The 21,366-nt window shown below is 50.3% G+C and overlaps 1 protein-coding gene across 8 annotated transcripts in view; it reads left to right on the forward strand.

Annotated features, from left to right (window-relative positions):
* Positions 1–21,366, forward strand: part of PCBP3 (poly(rC) binding protein 3) — a 41,119-nt gene that overhangs the window by 13,606 nt on the left and 6,147 nt on the right. The window contains exons 2-11 of one of the 8 annotated variants that reach the window (XM_074144724.1): positions 5,337–5,408; positions 5,703–5,726; positions 6,701–6,733; positions 7,393–7,509; positions 7,931–8,062; positions 8,378–8,506; positions 11,216–11,359; positions 14,531–14,572; positions 18,798–18,876; positions 19,632–19,691. In XM_074144724.1, coding sequence (XP_074000825.1) covers positions 5,337–5,408; positions 5,703–5,726; positions 6,701–6,733; positions 7,393–7,509; positions 7,931–8,062; positions 8,378–8,506; positions 11,216–11,359; positions 14,531–14,572; positions 18,798–18,876; positions 19,632–19,691 — 832 coding nt within the window. Of the gene's footprint in view, positions 1–5,336; positions 5,409–5,702; positions 5,727–6,700; positions 6,734–7,392; positions 7,510–7,930; positions 8,063–8,377; positions 8,507–11,215; positions 11,360–14,530; positions 14,573–18,797; positions 18,877–19,631; positions 19,692–21,366 lie in introns of those variants that run through there. The other 7 variants (XM_074144716.1, XM_074144718.1, XM_074144719.1 and 4 more) reach the window with 7 other exon arrangements.

Below are 21,366 nucleotides of genomic sequence, written 5' to 3' on the forward strand. Positions count from 1 at the left end.
GTGTGGCTGATGCATTTCTGTTTGGAGCCTGGGTTTTAAGGGAATGCTTGACTTCAACTCCTTGTTTATTCACCCCCATCCTGACCTGGCCAGACTGTGTTCTCGTCATAATCCTGAGCTAGCTGCATCGTGGTGTTTCCCAGCTAAAATGCAATGCTGAAAATTGCTAGATTAGGTCTTAATGGCAGATCAAGCTGCCAGGAGATGAGTGGGGAGAAAGCTCCTGCTTACGCATGTGGACAGGCCATGCTCCTTGGGAAAGCAAGCTAGAAAGCATAACATGTCAGAAAAGCAGCTTCTTTCCTGTATTCCCCTGCTTTTCTCTGCATTTAGAACATCTTTCAGTTCCCAAGGGTCAGAAAATGCTGGCCTGAGTTTTGTGAAGGAGATATTGAAAGGTCAGAGGTGTTTAAACATCTCCTCCCTTGCAGTGGAACATGATATTGTGTGATGGACTTTCTGGCTAAAATGTTAATCCGCAACATGAAAATCTGCCAACCACATTAGAAATCTGGGCTGTGCCATAGCGTATTGTGGTGTGCTGAAGGACGCTGAAGCTTTGTGGTCTTCTTTAACACCTGGTTTTCTGGTGATGGGGGCCCCGAAACACAAAAGAGCCTGGGAAGCATGTTGGATGTTTTTCAGGGTGGCATTGCCATTGAGCAACCACCAAGATGCTCCAGGGTAGGGTTTTGGGGGTAGTCCTCTAGGCAGGTGGCACAGCATCCCCATACAGACTGGCGTCCCGACCACCCTGCTCTTTACCTGCACAGGTCGGCAAGGACTGTTGGTCAACAGGGCTTCAAGGTGTTGGAGTTTACCAGCCTGCACTGACCAAACCTGTCAAGAACGTGTGAGTTTCTGGAAGCTGTGTGATGGATGAGGGGGGTGACAGACACTTTCTTCTTTGAGTTTGCTTGGCAGTGCCTGTGAACTTTCCATCCAAACCTTTCAGGGAGTGGACGGGTTGTGGGATAGTTTTGCACTGATTTGTCCTCTCTGTTTTCAGACAGATTGAACAAAATATTGGTGTCCCCCAAAACAAATACCTAGTTAAAGCCATGAAATTTGATATCCGTAATGCTGATGAGAATATTCCATGACAAGATCTACAAAAGAAAGGCTACCTTGTGCGTCTATCTTCTGGCAGGACCATCCCTCCCAGAGGCACCAGGGTGACTGCTGTCTTTAGTACAGATAAGAGAGACCCTCCCCCTACAGTTGGGGGTCTGCAAGCAGTAGCCATGCTAGCACCAAAGCAAGAGGAACAGTTTTTTGATGGAGCTCATTTATAAATGCCTCAACCACCTTCTCCAAAACGCAGACTGCTGCTGCTGCCGTGTCCCAGGGTGGCGGGGGCTGTCTCGTGGCAGCTGCCCCCAGTATGGCAGCAGATGCCTTGGCTCTCCGCTGGGCATTTGCAGAGGAGGCATAGGCAGCTTTTTCTGGAGCTGCATCATAGGACTCGCTTGCACGTGGCTAATGTGCCTGGGGAGGCCAAATGGATGCATGGGAGGAGGAAAAGGAGGAGGAGGAGGGCTGGCATCAGCAAGCGCAAAGCCAGTGATGTCTCCTGGCCCCTGCAGGGACACCATCTCTGCCCGATCTCAGCCGAACCCCTGCTATTGCCTGTTCGGAGAGGGTTGCAGGGATCCCAGCATCCGCTTTTCCAGCTCTTGTTTGGAAACCAGAGGAGAGCAAAGTCCAGCCTAGAGCTCGGTCTCCCTCACCCTATTCTGCTTCATGTGCCATCTCCCATCTGGGACATGATCATTAAATTGATTTAGTACACGGTGTTCAAAATTCTCTTAATTAGAAAATTTTGCTCAAATTTTAGGAGGGTGCCAGTATTTGTGAGGTATCGGCAAGCATGAAAGCAAGAGCACCAGCTTAGGAAATCACTCCAACCTCTGAAAACTGGAAGGGAACAAAATCAGAATGTGTAAATTTGTACATGGGGAACAGGAGTCTTTCTGCTCTTCTGGGTTTCCATTTCCCTTCCTCTTCTCCTTCTCCTCAGTCACTGGTGCCTGAGCTGCTTTGTCAGACACAGGGAATTCCTGATAGATTAAGAAAATTTCCTGGAATTTAATACATTTAATCTCAAAACCAAGGGAGAGGGAAGAAGCGAACTGCTCTGAGTACCAATGACGCCTCCTCCAAGCACTCTCCCAGAAGGCAGTTGTGTTTAAAAGGTCTATTTACTTTGCAACAGGATCATCCTTTGGGAAGATGTTACCCGGCTATTTTGGGGCAGATCAGCACTGAGCACTGTACTCCCCACCCTGCAGAACTCCCCTCGCTGTGGTGCAAGGCCATTTGGCTGTTTGCTGCTATGGCCATGCGTGGAAGGATGCTGCTCTGATCCTCTGCCTGCCCAGGCATGATGCTCGTCAGAGTCTCGCTTGACTTGCTGTGCAACTTCCATTTCAGGGCCAAACTCAACACTTCTGTCGATTAATGCTGCCCCTTTGATGTCTGTGGGGCTGCACCTGCTTTGCATTGGGTTGGAGTTGGGGGTCTGTATCTACTCTATCCCTCAGACTGGATGTAATGGTATCCTCGGGGCTTTCGAGTAGATGCACAAAGAAGCCATTTCAAAGCTGCTGTGAACTAGGCAGAATACAGCCGTGAAGAGGAAGGGTCTGAGATGGGTTTCTCTTCAGGCAGGGAATGCTCCAAAATGCTCAAAATGACGTTTGGGGGATAATTTTTCCCAGCCCTTTGTCTGTGAAGAATGAGGGCTGCAGAAAGAGGCACGCGCCCAGGGTAAATGCCTCAGCTCTATTGTTCCCATCATTTCCATCGAGCTTAGGAACCCCCATATAAAGGACTTACCTTTCACTTGTATGATTAAGAAAAGGCCAATGTAGCTTTCCTGCTCACTGGAGCATGAAGCGTGTTTAATTTAATAATGCTGATAAATCTTAAAGCCAGGAGCATTTGGCTAACACATGACCCACTTTTTCAATCAATCGGAAACATTTACATAACGGCCTGATGCAGGGTTCCTCCTGTGAGGGATGTGGAGCAGGGGATGGCAGACACCCCCACAATAAGCACTTCCACTGTAGGGCATTTGGTGAAAGCAAAATGGCAAATTTGGCCGGTCCTTAGTGGGCCACCTTACTGGGACTGCCAGCTCTCCTGCTGCCACGAGGATGTGCCTGGGTTTAAAACACCTCAGCCACCCAGCTGGGCTTTGGGGTCCATCACCCTGATGGTAAAGCCCAGGCTGCTCCAGGGTCCCGCACTCGCCTGCTGGTGGGGTTGGCACCCTGGGCTATAACTGCCCAGGCCGCTGCAGTTGGGCCGCTTGCAAAAGAAAGACCTCGGGGTGGTGTATGGGGCAAGATGGCTTTCAGATTCTGCCTCTGCAAGTCATGAAAGCCACTGCCTGAGGATACATCTTGACCATCAGTTGTAAACAGCCTCTGGCTCTGCTGTTAGAGGATGCTCATCAGCCGGGAATGGGAGCTGCACCTCTGCATTGGCATGCACTAGTCCCATGGGTGGCTGCAGTGGTGTCACGGCTTTGTTTCTTTCCCTGAAGCAGGGCTAGATTGCTCCTGGGACAGGACATCCCTGGGGATGGCTGTCCCTCTGTGTGGCAGGGCAGCTCTTCCGTGCAGACACTTGAACTCCTGGCACATCAGGAGCATGAGTAATGCTGACCTCTACAACTCAGCACCTTTATCCTTTTCAGCATTGCTTCCCATGCACAGAAATCAGCACGCGGTTAACCAATACAACCAGTTATTTGTGTTCCTTTATTGGTTGCCTGCAGTGGGCTTGGTCTTGAAAGAGAAAGTTCCCAGTCTCTCACATTGTGCTGTCGTGTGTCAGCCCATTCCATTACTCTGATCCCCAACGTTCTCACCTTCCTCTGAAATATTCTCCTCCTCCCCACCCTCAACAGTGCCTTGTGGCTTGGCATCTTCAACATATTTAATTTCTTATCCTTGTGAGTTTTTACTGTTTTTTTCAGTTGTAACATCCAATGGCCTCAAGATCAGCATCTACAAGTAGGTTATTAGCAACCTCATTCCAGTGAGCTGGTCTACTGTTAGCTTGGTGGGAACACCATCTCCCTGCTAACCACATGGGTGCTCTGCATTTTGAGTTTCATAATAACCTCTTAGAAGAGGTTTTACATCAAACCCATCTCCCAGCCATGATTTGTGCATTGCTGCGTGTTATTCATCACAACTGCCTTTTTGCTTTAAAGTGGTACTTGAGAACTGGTTTACCCACCTTTTTTTGGTCACATAAGTCCCTGTCTGAGCAAAAGAAAATGCCAGATGCTCATGACCAGGATGAAAATCTCCCATCTGATATATACTGAGGGATTAAATAAGGTGGGGGGAAATCGCTGCAAATCTCATGGCATTGCACGTAGAAGGATGCTGGCACCTCCCTTTGAGACAGGACTAGTCTCCCCATCTGCAGAGACATTTCAAACGCCCAGTCCTTGCACAGAGATACTGCTAAGGAGACATCAGGAAAGAAAAGGAAGCATTTATTGCTGTTCTGTGTTTTCTTTAACCCGTGCCTTCAAAACACCAGTGGCGTTTTTCCCTCTAGAGGGCAGAGGAGGAGAGAGATTGGGAAGCAAAAGAAACATGACAGCACTGGGAAAACTCGCAGAGGTTTTGTTAGATACATGCAAAGCATGAATGTCTGGAAATCGCATGGTCCTGAGAGGCAGTGCCCAGCTAGGGTGCTCACAGGTCGGGATGAAAACGCACACGTGTAGCAATCAGGACACCAACTCCATCCTTCCCACTCTATGCTCCTGGGGTCAGATAGGTATTTCCTGGTTATTGAAAAACTGGCTTTTGATTTTCTGAGTGTCCGTTCACACTTGGAATGGTGAATTTTGGTTGGCTGCTCCAACGACTCCCTGCTCCTGCGTCCATGTGCTCAGCTGGGCGCAGCTGCTTTTCAGCTCAGGCAGGTGAGGGCTGGCCGTCTGGCTGTGCCACCTTGGATACTTGTCTTTGTTCCCACAATAGCTTTTGCATTAAGCTGGTGGCAAAGCCACAGCAGAGCTGTGGGCTGTTCCAAGGCTTGCAACCAGCATGGTCCCTGCAGCGAGTGGCCAGCCCAATCTGTACCCCCTAAGGGGCTCAGCCCGTGACAGCTTTCTGCAGCTCCTCCAGCCATGGCTTTACCATGCCCTGCTGCTCTGCAGGGTCCATCCCACATCGAGGAACCTGCTTGTTTTGAGAGAAAACCTTTCACCTCTCTGTCCCCAGGTGATACGGCCGTGGTGCTGTCTCCTCCTGCGCCAGGGCTGCCCTCCCAGCTAACACACCTCTCCCATCCCCCAGTAGGAAATGGAATCAAAGGTCTCTGAAGGCGGTCTGAACGTCACCCTCACCATCCGGCTGCTGATGCACGGCAAGGTAAGGGGCTCCCAGTGAGGGAGTTTCCTCACAGCTCTCTCTCCCATCTCTGCTCAGGCTGTGCCTGCATCCAGACAGCCCCATGTGCTGCACCTCAGCCCCAGGCTGCCGGGAGCAGGTGTCTTCCTCTTGCTCATGGAAGGGTGGCGTGGTGGCCCCTCTCACGCCTGTCCCCCACCCTGTCCTTCTGCTGGGGATGGTGTGCACCATGTCTTTGTTTCATTATAGGGTTGGGCTGGATTGTCTTCACATTTTGTAATGTCAATTCCTTTATGTTTGGCTTCTTTTTTGTAGGAAGTTGGAAGCATCATTGGAAAGGTAAGGACGTCTTTTACATGTGTATTAAATGCTATTGCCTGCACCAGTTGCTGCCTGTGTTGTGGTAGACGCCCCTAAATGTTTGGTGTGCATGACCTTGTTGCTGCATTTGTGAGACAGAAGTTATGAGACACCCACAGAGAGCTCAAAGACCATTCCCCTAAAAAAAAAAACCAAACAAACCACCAAACTTACCTGGTGCCATTTCCAGCTGCTTCACTGGGGTGATGAATAGGTGTTTATCAACATGGTACCCTGATATTGTAATCAAGTGGCTAAGAGAGATTTAAAACTGTCGTGCAGACCCATGTAAATTCTGCAGCACTTGTCCCTGAGGCCACAGGACACCATTTAGCTTCTGCAGAAAAGCTTCACAAGGTGCTCTGCTCCCTGGTGCTCGCCACAGTTGTTTGGAAAGTCCTGGCTATACAGGATTGGGTTTTTGCTGTTTTTAAAAGGCAGGTTTATGGTGGCAAAGATTTGCAGCATGAACATCTTTCTTCTATATGCTTGTGCCTTATTTTTCTATCAGCCTGTCCAGCCCTGGAAAAATTCACAGCTGTACCTGCTTTATATCTGGATATAAAGATATTAGATCTCTCTATAGATACTATATCAGAAACTGCTCTTTGAAGCCACTCTGAAATGCTAGCTTTTCCAGCATTGGACCAGTTTCTGAGCTTTTTCTGTGCAGTTTTGCTCCAGATAGGAAGCATAGAAAGGAAAGGGGAGTCTGCAGTTGTGCATTAGTAGCCGTTTTGCCTGCCGTGTAGTACAGACATGGGGCTACGATGGCTTACACCCTCCGCTCTTCAACTGACCATCGCGTGGGGATGGAGGGCCAGGCATCACAGAGCTGCCCAAATGTTTGGCTATGCATTGCCATGTATTAGAGAGATGCGTGTTTGAAGGGGTTGTTTTGAAGATCGAATTCTTGACTTTTTGGCAATAGCCTGTATTTCTTCTTGTTTCAGAAAGGAGAGACTGTGAAGAAGATGCGTGAGGAGGTGAGCAGCCCTGCTCTGTAGAAGGATTTGTAGGAGGAGGGGAGGGGAGAGGAGTGGGAAGGGCTTTCGGGCTGTCCTGCCCAGCAGCATGCAGCACAATGGCCAAGAGCTGCACAGTGTGATACGTGCAGTGACTCCCAGGGTCAGGACACACAAGCTGGCTGTGCCCAGAGCTCTTTGGTCCAGTTTTCTCACTCTGCACTCAAATTCCTGTCACATTTAATGGGAATTTTCCAGAGACCAGAATTTGCTCTTAATGAAACATTGAAACTAAGTCACTCGTAAGATGATTGAGTTTGTACAAGGTCTTTGTGCCTGCAGCTATCAAGGAGTTATCAGATCAGCAAGCAGCACTCTTTATAAGCAATGATCCCACGAGCTGGTCTTGTCTTGATCCTGTGGGTTTGCTTTGCAGTAAAAGACCTAAAGTGGATGCTTGGAAACTTGCTGTGAGGGTCAGGGTAAGGCAGCACTGGAAGTACCATGGGGGAGCAGGGATGGGAGTTTTTAAGGTTAGATGAGATGTCAAGAGGCTGGCGCGTAGGATGCCAAGGGACCAGGCTGGGACAAGACCTGACTCAGAGGGAGGGCTGCACCTCCAGTTCATCCTTGTGGGTTGCGTGGCTGTGGTTATTTTAGGGCTGCCCTTTTCTTTCCAGAGTGGGGCAAGGATCAATATCTCGGAGGGAAACTGCCCTGAGCGAATCGTGACCATCACCGGCCCCACGGATGCCATCTTCAAGGCTTTTGCCATGATTGCCTACAAATTTGAGGAGGTGAGCAACGTGAGCCCTTTCCCCCAGGAAGGCAGAGCAAAAAGGTCTGCAGCCAGACCGTTGGGGCTGGCCCACCAGCCAAGCAGAGCTCTGGCGTGCCCACTGCTGAGACCAGCAGTGCCGATGGGCCTGGGTATCTCCAATCCATGTGTGCTTGGCTGGACTTGCTTAACTGGTACATGACCTTGGCACAGAACCTTCCAGTCGTCTCTAACTAGGCAAGAACTGAGCTTCAGTGAGTTTCAGAAGTCTCGCAGTTAATTAGCTGCAGGGATGCTCAGTGATGTAGCTGCAGACAGAAACCAGCCACAGTCTGGGGGACATGACCCCTCTTTTCTGGCCCAGGGCATTTGGGTTGGCCTGCATGGCAGGCGTCTGGTTGGGTACCGAGGGCTGATGCATTGCCCTCTTCCTTCCCAAGGACATAACCAACTCAATGAGCAACAGCACTGCTACCAGCAAACCTCCAGTGACACTGAGATTGGTTGTGCCGGCTAGTCAGTGCGGCTCGCTGATTGGCAAAGGAGGCTCCAAGATCAAGGAAATCAGGGAGGTAAGTCAGACTTGATTTCATTATTGCATGTAATCATAGCTCCCTGGAGCTGATCTGCAAACAAGGGGGAGCTGTCTTGGAAAGGGGGATCCTTATGCTGCTAGGATCATGCATCATGTTGCTTCCCAGGATGGTCCTGCTGATGTAGGAGCAGCATCTCATGGGACCTTGCCAGTGTGCTCCTGTGGATGCTGGCATCTGAGCTGGCATGGGGCAGTGCAGCTCTCGGGGGGCACGTGGCATCGGAGCTGGAGCTGGCTGCAAGGAAAGGCAGTCAGCTGTGGGATTTCTCCTCCTCTCTCTTTCTGTCTCCAGTCAACAGGTGCTCAGGTTCAAGTGGCAGGGGACATGCTGCCCAACTCCACGGAGCGGGCGGTGACAATCTCGGGGACACCTGACGCAATTATCCAGTGTGTCAAACAGATCTGTGTGGTGATGCTGGAGGTACAGTCTGTGACAAAGGGGGTAAAGTACATAGAAAAAAAACCCAGCTGGCACCACAACAGCGCTGGGAGCTGTGGAGCGTGTCTCTTGTACCCTTCACCATGCGTTGTTGGACCACTCATTTCCTGGTACTTCCGTTTGAAACCTACCCAGTGTGTTTTCCCCAACATTTTTGTGCATTGTTTCTAGAGTCCCACACTGGAAACCTGTCTGGTCGGATGCCCCAAAGGAGATGGTTTGTGTCATAGCACAGTGTGGCTTCAGGAGAGAAGGGTGCCAGAGGAGGCCAGGCGGGCTGGGACAGCCATAGCCTGGTGTCCCAGCAGTGCTGAGGGTGCCATCGGAACGGGATGGGGGCTGCAACCACTCCACCAAGCACCTGGCCTCCTCTGCATGGGGCTTGCGGTGCCCCATGAGGACCACGGCTGGGAGGAGGAGGCCATTGCATCACCTGTGCTGGAGGAGCCAGGGCTGGGAGCACAAAGCCAGGCTCCAGCGAGGCACAGTGGGAAAGGTAATAAGGAAGAATGGTGGAGAGCAGGGCCCGTAGGGTGCATGGATGTGTATCCAGAGTGGGCTTTTTCTGGGAGAAATGCTGACGAGCTGAGTTTGAAGATCTCCAGAGACATGCTGACATGCTGCTGCACCAATGGCTTATTGCTGGGCATGACTGCAGGCATGTGCCCCACGTCCATGCCTGCTGCTTTGAAGGGGAGAAGCTCCAGGAGGAAATGCCTGGGGACACAGGACAGTAACACCCTCAGCTGCCTCCCAGAGGTGGACAGGCACAGAGCTATGTCAGGCCCCTCTGCCTGGCTGCACAGCCTGCATACCGCTGCCCTTGGACGGCAGGGAGGAGTGCATTTTGCCACTGCAAGAGCTTCAGATGAACATGCCAAAGCTTGGTGGAGGTGAAGTGAAACCAAACATGAGCAAGTTCAGTTCAGCACCGGCATGGCTGAGGAGGAATCGCCACGAGCCGCATTACCCACCACTGCTGGCAGTGATGCTCAGGCAGTTACACTCTGCTGCCAGGGGAGTGCGATTTCAGCCACATGGTGACTCCAGGTTATGCTCTGGACCGCAGCAGAGGTGGGCCCCAGGTGTTGCTTGCAGGTGTGTTATAAAGCCTTTGGTGGCTGCTGTTCTCACAGACAAAAGCAGGGGTTACTGCTCCTCTATATGGCTGAGCAATGGAAAAGAGAAAAACCCATGAGTTTTCTTGCAGTCTGAAATCTGGGAAGTCCCCTGTCTTTAACAGTTCACACAGATGCTCCTTACAACCTTCCAGTCTTAAATTATCTTACTGCAGAAATCCTCGCTCACCCCCTCCAAGATTTGTATCGCAATAAAAGAAAAAGCAGATTTGTGATTGTAGAGGCTGTGCTTTGATCATAGAGCTTTCCTGCAGACCTATGCTTAGCAGAAAGATTTGGATATGCCACTTGGCTACAAGAAGAATGTACAGGAAAAATGAAGAATTTTCCATAAGATAGCATAATTTAGATTGCCTATCTTTACATAGCAATAACTGGGTCATTTCACTTTGTGTAGAACCAGAAGGCTTTTATCTGAAATCTCTTCTATGGCCTGTTAGTTACATTCAAGAGAAATTCAACAGAGATAACTTAGGTAAGAAGACCCAGTGCACCGCACAGCAGGATGCAGCACTATAGCTTGATGTGCTTCACTATAGCTTCTGCTCAGACCTACTCAGGTACCAGTCAGGCCACAGCAGGAAGAAGTGAGATGTCCTGACCAGCTGGAAGGCCCCAGGTCATGCTGCCACAGGAGGAGGGCTTGGAGTCCATACGGGTCAGTGCCTCTGCTGCTGGTGTCTGTCTGGCTGCTCACATGGACTGCTACCACCATACAGCTCTAACATAAGATCTCTGAAAACGCTGGTGTTGCCATCTGAGAGGGGTTTCCAACCTCTGGCTCCTCCAGAGCTCAACACCCTGGCCAAAGTGATCACTGCCACTTGCCCCAGCAATGACGGTGCCTAGCAGCATCCACTGCACAGCCATCCATGTCCCAGCTTGGATGGTGATAGACCAAACCAAGTCCTGAAGGTGACCCTCTCCCAGCAGTGAGGAAGATGAGAGGGGTCAAAGAGCTTAAGCATCATGCTGGGTCACTCAGATGGGCCGCTCACTCCTTCTGATGCCTACGCTCACGATGCCATGACAGAGCTCCTGGTGCTCAGCAGGGCTAGTACGACTCTGGGGTGGGCTGTCGTCATGCAAGAGCTCTCGGGATACAAAGAAAGCCACCACACGAGGCGGCTCATGGCATCCAGGGATGAAAAGCCTGGTCCGTGGATGTACCTCCCCATCTCTCTGCACCTTGAGGGTCTCCTTGGGGTGTTTTGAGGATGCATTCCAGCGTCAAGCTTGAGTCTAGACAAGGCAGCAACACAGTTTGTGGCGAGCAGAACGAAGGCAAGGAAGGCAGCGGAGGTCTGGGAAGCAATTTAGGGGCCCGTGCCTTGTCAGGGGATCTCCTCTACCCCAGGTTGTCCTTGTTGTCCATGAAACACCAATTTGCCCCATGTTCTCCTGTCCAGAAACGCGGTTTGCCTGGTGCGGGTGTTGCTGGCAGCGGCCCCGGGGGCCAAGTTCCGTCGGGTGCTTTCTAACGCTCTTTTTGCCGCCGTTTCAGGAAAGCTGTTCTAATGTTCTCTCTCCCTCTCCTTGTCCCTTTTCCTAGTCCCCACCAAAAGGTGCCACCATTCCCTACCGCCCAAAGCCCGCCTCCACCCCTGTCATTTTTGCAGGTGGTCAGGTAAGAGCCGACCCGCTTGCAGCCTCCACTGCCAACCTCAGCCTTTTACTGCAGCACCAGCCGCTGCCCGTTAGTGCACTCAGGTTTCTTGCCTTCTGACTTGCATGGTGTCATCCCATCCGTTGCGTGCCACGGCAGGTGGACTGAAAGCTCTTTGCAGAACCGCTGGCAGTTTGCAAGCCCAGGCAGATGGCTTAGCTCCTGTGATGTCTGCTGGAGGATAAGGAAAGGGCCAGCCTGGGAAGACAGGGTGTTAGCTCTGCCTGCCACTCCTGCATCAAGAAAAGGCTGGAGTTTGCTTCATTAGACCCAAATTCAGTATTTGCCAACAGTTTCCACTGTTGAAGGAGAAAATGAGAAAAACCTCATTGAACAGAAGGCTGTGACCAGGCTCTCGCAGTGGCTGCAAGTATTTATTTTCTGTCATCTTGAGTCCAATTAAAAATAACATTGCATAGTTGTAATTGATTTGAGATAGGAAGGGCTCATCCTGGCCATTCCAGAGCCTCTGTTCAGGGCAGCCTCTGTGAAAGTTTCATCCTCATGATGAGCTGGTGCTCAGCTAATTGCGGTGCTGCTTCCCCAGGAGAGGCCATACCCTCTGCTGCAAAGCAAAGCCTCAGCTCTGCCTGCAGGAGAGCCTGCGTTGCGTTGCCTGCAGTGACACCGCGCAGCACTCAGTCTGCAGGCATGCAGTCACGATGGGGTATTTCTAGTGACCCTCGGGAAGTGATGGCAGGTTTTTTCTTTGCAGGATAACCATTGCACGCACATGCCGTGGGAGCTGGCGGTTGTTCTGCAAACAAAAACCAGCTCCTGTGGCCTGTGATTTATGAAAGAAGAGCTGTTGAGCAGGTGGCTGCTTTTAAAAAGAGGACTTAGAATCATAGAATCATTCAGGTTGGAAAAGACCCTTGGGATCACCGAGTCCAACCACCAACCCCACTCTACAAAGTTCTCCCCTACACCATATCCCCCAACGACTCTCAAACACATTCAGGGATGGTGACTCAACCACCTCCCTGGGCAGCCTATTCCAATTGAACCCTTGCTTTTTCCACCTCATCTACTCACCTCACCAGGTGACTGAGGACCTGCCTGTAGATGCCATCATGTCGTGGAGCACCGGTATCTAGCAGGAGAGGTACTTTTCTAGGAGCTCCAGCATCTGGGTAGAGCCAGCACCACAAAGCTACCGCTAATGCCATCCAGAGTGGCACCACACAAGTTATTTCGTTTCTGCCCAAGCATAATCAGTAGCAGAAGGGAAAACTAAGGCTGGAGCAAAGCCCAAAGCATAGGCTATTTCGGGCAGCGTGCTGAGTTTGCATCTCTTAGTTACACCAGCATCAGGAGGAGCGTAGCGTTTGGCCTGAGCAGCCATGCTGGAAAAGAGCTTTGAGTTCAACTTCTTGGTGAACTTGTCTTCTCAAAAGGGAGAGTAAGGTTGCGGTAGCCCTCCTGCTGGCAAACGGTTGGTGTCTTGCACAGAAGTGACGCTGTGGGAAGAAGTGACCATCTCAAATCAGAGCTCTTCTCTGCTGCCCCCGAGGGAGCGCTGCCTGAGGAGTGGCATGGGGCACATGGGCAGAGGACAGCAGGTGACAGCGGTGCTGCGAGATGCTTTGGGGTGGGTTGAACCTGCAGGAGCTCAGCAGGCCAAGGGACACGGTGGCCAATGGCAACTGCCAACGGGATCAGCCCCATTCTCCATGTGCAATGTCAGCCTCTGCGGAAAGCCAGGGGTCACACAGGCGGGTGCTGTCAGAATTGGGTTGCATCTGTCCAAGACACCTTCCTGCCTTTAATTAGCTTCTAATCAATTCTAATCAAAAAACAATGACCAAATTAAACCACCCTGGAAGGCTGAACTTCTTAGAGCAGCCTCTGCCGTGTCCCCAGAGGCACACCAGCCCAGGATGCCAGCTGGCACTGGGACTGCGGTTTCTGTGTGCAGGGCTTTGCCTCCTTCCTCCTCCAGGATTTTGGGTGGTTTCCTCACACAAAGCACTTTGCTGTTTGCAAACGATGCAACAAATTTGCAGGAGTTTCAGAGAGTTTTTTTTTTTCCTTTTTCTTGGCTATCTTTACTCTCCCTTTTTAAAGTGTTATCCATCTCTTTTGCCATTTCCTTCAGAAATCATTGGAATAATGTGTCAACCAGTGAGATATATTTTGCTAGCTGGTTCAGTCCAAAGAATAGGGCTCTCTAGCGTGTGGCTCTTTACCCACAGTGATGCTTGTTTTCAGGTTCTTTACAAAAGAGAAAGGATTGCTAGAAACAATGTTTAAAACACTGAATAATTTGCCTGGCAGACATTGCATGGATTTGTTAGTTATAGCTTGTTGAAAGGCACTGCAGTGCAGGCAGCCTGTCCCTGACCCCCTCTCCCCACTTGTTGAGACATCAGCACCGTGCTGCCCAGCTGGCTTTCTGCACAGCAACGCCTTCTACACCAGCAGAGCACTGGAATATACTGGGTAGTGTAAAGTGTGTTAGGAGTTGTACACCTGAAAATGCGGAGGGACTCACTGCACTGGCTTGCTTGCCAGGGTCACATTTAGATGGGAAGGGCAGCGGTGATGTTACTGTGCATCCGCTACACAGATAATTATGGTTTGATGAATAACTTTTGTACAGTGAAGCCCAGTATTCCAGTATTCCCAGGAATTCCCAGTATTCCTGCTCCATTCAATTCTGTCACCTTTAAAGAGCTGTTTTCTTCTTTTTGGAAAAGCCAAACTGAGCCCAAGCACTTCAGGTTAGGTGGCTCAGTGTGCTCCAGCTCTGATCAGAGGGGTTTGTCTCCCTCCCGCGCCAAGGACACGCTGCCCCAGTGAATTTAATGCAGCGCAGAGGGGCTTTTCCCCTGGGCTTGCCAGGGGAGTGTGCTGGGCAACTGCTTATTGCACAGAAAGCGCTTCCCTCATCCTCTCCAGCCTCAAAATGAGGCTGGTTAAGTCGAAATTCAAGATCCCGCACCCTGCTTTCACCAGCAGCAGAGCACAGGAGAGGTGTGCCAGCGGCATAATGCTCAGCTCCCCGTGAGCAGTTATTTGGGGATTGGGCAGAGCAGGGTGAAGGCTGAGCTCCTTTTGAGCCCCTGCATTAACAGCATTTGTCCCACGTCAGGCAGAAAGGAGCAAACCCTTGGGGACAGCAGTCCCTGTGGAGAGGCATGGGATTTTGCTGCCTCCTTCTGCCAGTCCTAATAACATGTTTTTTTTTTTCTTTTGCAGGCCTATACGATTCAGGGACAATACGCTATTCCACACCCGGATGTGAGTTTTACCCTAATTTTGCTTATACCATTTTATGTCACCTGCATGCTACTGTTAATTCACATGATATTAATATTAGACAATAATATTAATAGTATATTTTCAAAGTAACTGGCCATGTGCAGTTTCTGTAATACCTTGAATAGGCTTTTAACCTATTGGCACTAAACTTTATTAATTCTGAGGACTTGGCCTGATGCTAAATTGTTCGCATTGTTCAATGCTATCCCTTTGTTCTGAGAGAAACTATATTCTATGCATTTTGTGCCTCAAAATGATCAAAACAAGAAAAAAAAAAAAGGAAAAGAAAAAAAATTACTTTCCTCCTCTCAATTTCCCCCTTGTCCTTAAAAATGTTGGTAAGTCAAGGGCTTGTTTGGGTGCTGAGTGCTTGTTGGGGTGGGTAGAAGACAGATCTCCAGCGGTGCGAGATTTCTTACTTGAAACCTGGGCCCCATGCCTTTTTGGGGATCCTCCTCTGAGTGACTTGGAAGCAGGTGCTGAGGCTGGGCAAAATGCCACCTGTGTCTCCTGGAGGGATGGAGAGGATGGCCGCCCTCCACACTTCTGGGTTTCACCTTGCCAAGGGCTCTGTGCCTCCCCAGGGGAGCTGGACCCCAGACTGAAGTGATCGTCCTGGGTTTGACAGCTGTCTCACTGGGTTTGCCTTTCTGTTGCCCTGGGGAGGCATTAGGGGCACAGTCCCCATTTCGTCTCGCACTCCTTGGTGCAGAGACAGGTGCCACTCAGACTTGCAGCACAGATTAGTTTTTGCTCATGCTTGGATCCCCCTGCTCACACCAGGCTCTCACCCCCCGGGAGGGTCAGGGAGCCACAGCACATTTGCAGGGGGACACGTAGGAAACAACTGCTGACATGTCTGTGCATAAAAGTACCAACAGAAATAGAAAATTAGTCTATTTCAAAGGATTTCTCTATAAAAAGCAGCAGTGAAGCACTGCAATGCCAGCAGCTCCTTGCTGGCAGCAGAGAGCTGCTCGGCTTCTGGGGTCATCATGGCTGACACACACAGGGGAGCTCTTGAAAAAAGCTGGGATTTTCTGAATGTGTTTCAGAGGGAATAAAGTCCCCAACAAGTCCCACCGCAGTGGCGTCTTCTTCGACCTGTGAGTCAGGTCCATGGTGGGAGCTGAGCACAAAGTGCCACTCTGGGGATGTGGCACTGGTGTTGTCTGGGTGGAAAGCCTCCACCAGCTGTCACACTCATGGGAAGAGTATGGTGCAGTTCAGCGTTCCTCTTTCTAATGGGTGTGTTGGATATTAAATCATGGGATTACCTCTTGCATGACTGAGAATGGGGCAAGGCTGTTCGATATGATGAATGCAAACTCCCCATGAGAATGGTTAGGAGCTGTAGGCTGGATTTTCATCTTACGAGCGGTGATTTCACCCAATTTAGTGGAGGCTAGGCTTTGGCTTTCCATGCAACACCAGTATGTATGTACTTCGAATAGCCTACTGTGATGGTTGTTCAGAAATATTCTTAATTGTGTGCACTTCACTTTTGCTCCCTAGGCGGAATGTAAATAAGTACACCTGCGTATTTAGCGAGGGTAGATCAATATATTTTTTTCTCCCAGTTTTCCTTTGCAAGCAGTGGCAACAGCTTAGCGTTTTCTTTGTTATTGTTATTATACTCCTCTGATTGTCAGGAGTAAAATATATTTAATACATATGCTGGCTGCGCTCTGCCCTACTCCCAGCAGCCTTGCTGAGACCTGGAAGAAGTTGCTTATATAGGGGCCATGTGCTCTGTCCTTACTATCATAGCTCTCTCACAAGGATCGGTCATTTTAAACATTGCTCAGTGCAGAAACCAGTCTTGAACATGATTTTAGACCATTGCCCTTCTCTCACAGGTGTCTGTGTTTAGTGGATGCCTTTTACAGACCCGTGGCTGCAGAGTGGGCAGAATTCTGAATTCTGCTCAGAATGTGAGCTCCTGCCTTGATTTTATCCCCTAGGAAAAACCCCCAGGTCAGCGAGAGTTTTGGCTGACAAAAGGCTTCAGCATTGCCTGGGTCCTCGTAAGCTATTCCAGAAGCGATGTGCAGCTACCTGCCTTCACAGAATTTGTGGTGGGAGATGAAAGGATGGCCATGGCAACCAGGAGTCCAGGGCTGTGAAATAAATGTCAAGCGCAGGAATGCTCCCAAACCAGGGCATCACTTGTGGGTATGCCGCTTATCGGCTGGCAGCCGATAAGATGTAACTGGACATTGCTGTGGGTGTCTAGTGATGCTCGGTGTGGCTGTACATTGGTCCCAGACCTGTCCTGTCCTGTCCTGTCCTGTCCCCCTTAGCAGTGCTGGTGGGGGAAGTCCCCTCTGGTCTGTGGGGAAAACCAGAGGTTGAAGAAATGGTCTCAAGGCTTTCCAGGAAATGGGAGAGGAGGCATTTTGTGCTCTGCAAGCATTCATGTAGCAGCTTTCACTTTAATACCTAGGCGTAGCCATCCTCTCCTCTTGCAGGCTTTTTTCATTGCTGTTATTATGAGTGTTTGCTAAATACCATTATCCAAGCTATGTCTTAAAAAACATGCTAGATCAGAACTAGAAAGGATTTTGGTGTTTTCCCCGTTGGGCGAAAGTGGGACCCCTGCCCTGGGACACGGTTGGTGCTCCTTGGCAGTGCATGCAAAAAGGCAGGAGGCTTCGTCTGGAGCCCTGCCAGTGGGACAGGTTGTAACGAGGAGCTCCACAAACAGGGTGCTCCTGGGCACAAACCCAGGCCTGGGTTTAATTTGGTAGAAAACAGGAAAGTTCTTAAATTAGGAAGTAGTGGATGCTGATGTCCCTGCTATGCTGGTCCTATCCGGACCTGATTGTGTTTCAGCAGGACCATGTCGTAGCATGCCTTCAGCTTATTTTCCGTGCTGCACAGGGAAAGATGTGCTTGTGCCTCCTCTCTTAGGATGGTGAGACCTCTCCCCCAAGCTGGCGGAGGCTGAAAGTCCTCACAGCTCTGCCAGGGCAGGGCTCCCTCAGGTACCTCTCTGGGGACTTGCAGGCATTTCCCCTCCCTGCTGCCTCCCTCCGGTCTTTCCCCCGGTGTGCTCAGTCCCCCGAGTCTGCTCTCTCCAGCGCTCCCCCCTCACTGCTGCCAGCCAGACCTCCCCGCGCTCCCTCCCCAGCCACGCTGCAGGAGCAAGGAGGTTTGTGAGTATTGTTTCCCCCAAAATGTGAAAATAGTAACTCCTGCCTCTCCCTCACTGGGGACGAGTTGGGTGCATTGAGCAGTTTGCGTTTGGGGGATGATGCGGTGCTGGCAACCCCCTGAGCACCTGTGAGATTGGTGAGTGGGAGGTGATAAAGACCCTCCCTCCTGCTCGCTGCTAGACTTCAGCCCGGTTTGGTTTGTTTTCTTTTGTTTTATTGTGGTTTTTTTTTTTTTTTTTTTCTTTTTTACTTTGGAGCAGGAAAACAGAGCACAAAATGTATTCCAAACAAACTCCTCTCTATGCAACTGCTTTCTGACAGGGCATGAAAACCCACCCGGTACAAGAAGGGATACAAGGATCTGAAATACCTACTGGTCATGGCTAAAGCCCGTATTTCCCTGTACTGCTAAGGGGCTTGAGCTCCTAACGAGCTGGTGTTAAGAGCCACAGTTTATCCATCTCCCAGAGGCGTTTCCCATCAGAGGCGCAGCACAAGAGCATCTGCTGCAGGGGCAAGTGGTCATGATGCAGCTCCAGCAACACAGAGGGTCTTCTGGCTGCTGACACATGATGGCCACTGGCCTGACAGTGCCTTTGAGATCGCTCCTCTGCTCTAAAGCTACCATGAAGCGAGCAGCAGCCTCTGGTCGCAGGTTGCAAAGCCCCAGAGTGGAAGGCGGTGGTTGGAAGCGCCGTAGGCAGCAGCCGGCCATGGGCTGAGGAGGCCGCTCACGCATGGTGAGGGAGCTGAACCATTCAACGAAGGGCAGAAACTAAGAATGGGCTTTTTGCTGGTATTGTACTTCAGACCCTGACCAAGCACTTCTGCAAAAGATTTGGGCTTTATTGCATTTTACCCAGGCCAAGTCCTTCTGCTAATGTTTTTGCCATGTCTCACCATGGCTTCCTGGTTTGGTTTTTTTTTTTTTTTGTTTTGTTTTCTTTTTTTTTCTTCCGTTATAATTTTGTTCTTGATTTTCAGTGTGACTTGTTGTGCTCTATGACAATAACCTTCTTAGCTCTAATGTCCCTCCTACCCCTCAGCAGTTGACCAAGCTCCACCAGTTGGCTATGCAGCAAACCCCCTTTACTCCCCTTGGACAGACCACCCCCGCTTTCCCTGGTACGTACCCACACGCCCTTTCAAGATATCCTTCTTCTTACCTGTAGAGTTTCTCTCTCTTTCTAAACTCATGCTATTTAATGGAAACAAGCAGGGCAAGTGAAACTGAAGTTGCAATTTCCACGGGGAAAGGCTAACAGGGAGACAGGACAGATGTTTGGGGATTGTGGTCCTCACAGGCGACCTCTCAGCTGTTAACCATGCACGCCTGGACTGCTCTTGCGAAGCCACGCTTACCTTGCTCCCAGCTTTGCTGGCTTTCCCACCAGAAGCGATGAGCACCAGTCCCATCCTTCCCTGCCCAGAGGAGGTAGCATCCCCTACTGTGCGCTGGTCCAGACCCTGGTGGGACATCCCTGCTTTCCCAGGGGGAACAGCTTGGTGCCAGCAGGGGATGCTGCCCCGATGTCTGCAGGGAGCGGTGCTGAGCTGGGCAGGATGCTACCCCATGCTGGGGAGAGCAATGGGAAGGAGCTGCGGTCGCATGGAGCCGTGTTGATGGGAGGACAGCTGGACGTGGTGTGGCTCAGCAGCCTCGTCCCAAAGGCTGGCGTTTTCACGGTGATCTGGGAAGCAGATAGAGGACAGGGGATGGAGATACTTAAAGTACCTTTGTTTACTCAGTGGTTGAAGTGACGGTTGGAAATGCCTTTTCTGACAGTATGTTCATCATATTTTGAGCTTCCTAGATGAAGTGACATTGCTTATCTCCTCGAAGGCAGAAGCATTAAACCTGTTTCTTCTTTGCTCTTCAGGAGAAAAGCTGCCCTTACATTCCTCCGAAGAAGCTCAAAATCTGATGGGCCAATCATCAGGTAAAACACAAAGCTACAGGGAAATAAGCAGGCTTCTGTTGAAATATATTTCTTAAATAGGACTGTGCCATTGTTGTGCTCCTAGATAAACTGTGGTATTTCTGGAGAAGATGGCAGGTTTTCCTGGTGGGCAGGGATAGACCAGGCAGCACTGTGCCTACCATTCTCCTTTGTACAGTATTTCAAAAGAAAAGTGCCTGGAGTTTATTGCTTAGTTTTTTGATGTTTATGTATAACTGCAATCTGTGTAATGGAAAGACATCAGAGTCATCACCCTTATTCTTTCATTTAATTTTGCATGAACTTTGCTCAGAAATGGGAGAAAAACACCTGTGGGAACAGAAACAAGACACAATTTTAGCCATCTCTAAGCCATTCGGGGTGAGCTGCATTTTTAGTGGAACAGGACCCCAAGGAGCCAAAGCATGGCTGTAATCTTGGAGAAATTTTGGTGTCAAATATCCCACACATTCATCCACATGTGCCAAAGGTGCTTATATTTTGTAAACTACTGTTGCTTAGAAAAGTTATCTTGAGACCTGGTGGCTCACAGGTGATGTGAGCCAGACCTCCCCTGGGCACACGCGTGCTCTGCCAGGGTGCATCACATTGCACGTCTGGAGACATCGCCTCACTATGAAAGCAAATGTAGCCCTAGTAAATAGACCCCACAAGACTATAGCAAAAATAAATTTCATGACACCAACCTGCACAGCCTTGTTTTCTGCATGCCCTGTTTTGCCCTCTGCAGTCACCCATGGCACTAATTCCCACCCTGGCCAAGCACATGGATTCCTTCCATTACAGCCATGAGGACTGCATGTGCGTATCAGAGGGGGACAATCTTGTATGCTAAAATAAACAATCTCCATGTAATGGAGAAGGATGTGGCCATTCCTGTATGGCCATCATACAAAGCAGTGCCACAGCTTTCAGCAGCAGAGAGGCGGGGACACCCACACCCTAGAGGACACGTCTTTGTATTAGGTGCAATCTGTCTGTCCCTAGACTTCTAGAAGGCTGAGCATGAAAGACGGCCCCAGGGCTGGTGAAACATCTCTTCCAGTGCAGTGTGCTGTACAGTCAGCATTAAGCATTGCCCACTGTATAAAACCTGGGCAGGAGCTGTTTTGTGCAGGCATTAATACACCCATCAGAGGTGAAGGAGGGTGTAGGGCTGCTGAGTGGAAGATTTGTATCCCCAGCTGCTGCATTTCCCCTCCTCTGTGTGCTCCCAAGTGAAAAATGCAGTAAAGAGACCTCCTGAAAGCAGATGCTTGCATGATGGACCCAGATGTTCTGTACCTGTAAGGGAAGTGCAGCTGGGAGGTGCATTTGGGAAAGCACAGGAATCGTGCAAGAGCACGTTGGAGATACCTGATATTCTTCTTTCTAGTGATGATGCTGAAATGGGATTGCAACATAAAGCTTCCCTTTGGTAGTTTAGAAATCTTGCTTTGACAGTGCCGGTACTGACAGACATCAGTTCAGACCTGCTGGGTTTTAAAACCTATGCGGCTGTTGCTGGCAAAACTGGATGTGAGGTCCTCTTGCATGGTGCAGAGGGTCTCGATGGAAATGCAGACCAGAAAAACTTGGCCATTGCTTGGAGGAGTTGCTCAGCGTGGTCGAGGCAGTGGCATAGTGGCATGCAGCGTGAGGAAGCCCTGCTGGC

This window comes from Numenius arquata, chromosome 3, assembly GCF_964106895.1.
Source record: "Numenius arquata chromosome 3, bNumArq3.hap1.1, whole genome shotgun sequence".
Lineage (NCBI taxonomy): Eukaryota > Metazoa > Chordata > Aves > Charadriiformes > Scolopacidae > Numenius > Numenius arquata.